Source organism: Aplysia californica, unplaced genomic scaffold, assembly GCF_000002075.1.
Source record: "Aplysia californica isolate F4 #8 unplaced genomic scaffold, AplCal3.0 scaffold00301, whole genome shotgun sequence".
NCBI lineage: Eukaryota > Metazoa > Mollusca > Gastropoda > Aplysiida > Aplysiidae > Aplysia > Aplysia californica.
The window spans coordinates 636,844-638,291 of NW_004797571.1; the positions used below are offsets into that span (position 1 = coordinate 636,844).

At 43.4% G+C, this 1,448-nt stretch overlaps 1 protein-coding gene across 1 annotated transcript in view; it reads right to left on the reverse strand.

The window, feature by feature from the left end:
- LOC101864233 (serine/arginine repetitive matrix protein 5) overlaps positions 1-1,448 on the reverse strand; it is a gene marked incomplete at its 3' end in the record, with an annotated part of 22,914 nt that overhangs the window by 16,491 nt on the left and 4,975 nt on the right. Inside the window, 1 exon segment of the mRNA XM_013084549.2 lies at positions 106-265. Coding sequence (XP_012940003.2) covers positions 106-265 — 160 coding nt within the window.

Here is a 1,448-nt window from a genome sequence, read left to right on the forward strand (position 1 = left end):
TTATTTATTTATTCATTTATTTATTTTTTACTCATCTATTCATTTATTTATTCATTTATTTGTGTATAATTAAGAAGAAAAGAAGAGAAACGTGGTCCAGCCTACCTCTTGATCATCCCGGGCCTGGCCTGGGGCGACACGACACCACCGTCCACGTCCAGGGAGACAGAGATGGTGACGTCACTCGGACATGGGCGGGGCTTATCTACGCCCCGCCTCTTCGCCTGGAGGGCGGCGCCGGAATTGTGAGTGACATCGGATTCGTCTGTAATGAGACGCATCGCAACCTTCGAATTACAAAGTTCTATCTGACATTTTTGGCCGTTTTCGGTTACTGAGACTGTGAGTTCGGAAACCCCAAAAATGTTCTAGCTGCTTTATCAAAATCGAAATATTATTTGGAGTCGTTTTGAAGATATTCAAATAATTGCATTAAAAAAAGCTTGCAGTTTTATAAAACTCAAACTTTTTAACGTCAAATTTCTCAAAGTTAGGTACTGATCAGGTAGAATTTGTAGTTCTAAGATAACGACATGTTTTAGGTTATTGGTACATCTGGCTTGTAATTTTAAAAGCCTTACGTCTTTTTTTCCACTTGCCTTGAGCTTATTATAATGCCTATTTTTAAAACTGTGTCAATCTTGCTATTTATCACATCTACTTATTTGTGGAATTTGTATTTTTTACTTTTTAAAATGGCGATACATTTAATTGCATTTCTTACTGGCAGGAAGACATGCAACGTAGACATAGAGAGCTCACCGACAGTCACCCCTATCACCCCCCCCCCTCTCTCTCTCTCTCTCTCTCTCTCTCTCACACACACCACACACACACACAAACAAAACGGAGCATAATATAGTATTATTATAACCGGTGTTATATTGAGAACATCTAGTTCTCACTGGCAAAATTGAAGGCAAACGAGGCAGGGGTAGGTCCAGTACAATCTACTTGGGGAAATGGGTAACAGGGAAAGATCTGGGAAGCGTAGCTTTTCTGAGAACATCCGAGCAAAGGAATGAATGGAGAACCATGATCGCCGGTGTCTGTCGCAGATCTGGCACTGGATAATGATGATGACGATGATGATGACGATGATGATGGTGTAACTATAGATTTGTTAATTCGACAGTACGATAAGCGCTGCACGGGTAAAGTTGCACTTAGCACGCAAACGCTAATGCATAATGAATAACCACGTGACTTCCATCTATTGAATTAAATTATGACATCCTCGACAAACACTTCAAGGACGCCACTCTTTACGCTCTGTGTACATCTGACAATGGCGGCGGCGGCCTAGCGGTTCGGCTACCGGACTCGTAATCGTGAGGTTGTGGCGGCGGTGGCCTAGCGGTTCGGCTACCGGACTCGTAATCGTGAGGTTGTGGCGGCGGTGGCCTAGCGGTTCGGCTACCGGACTCGTAATCGTGAGGTTGTGGCGG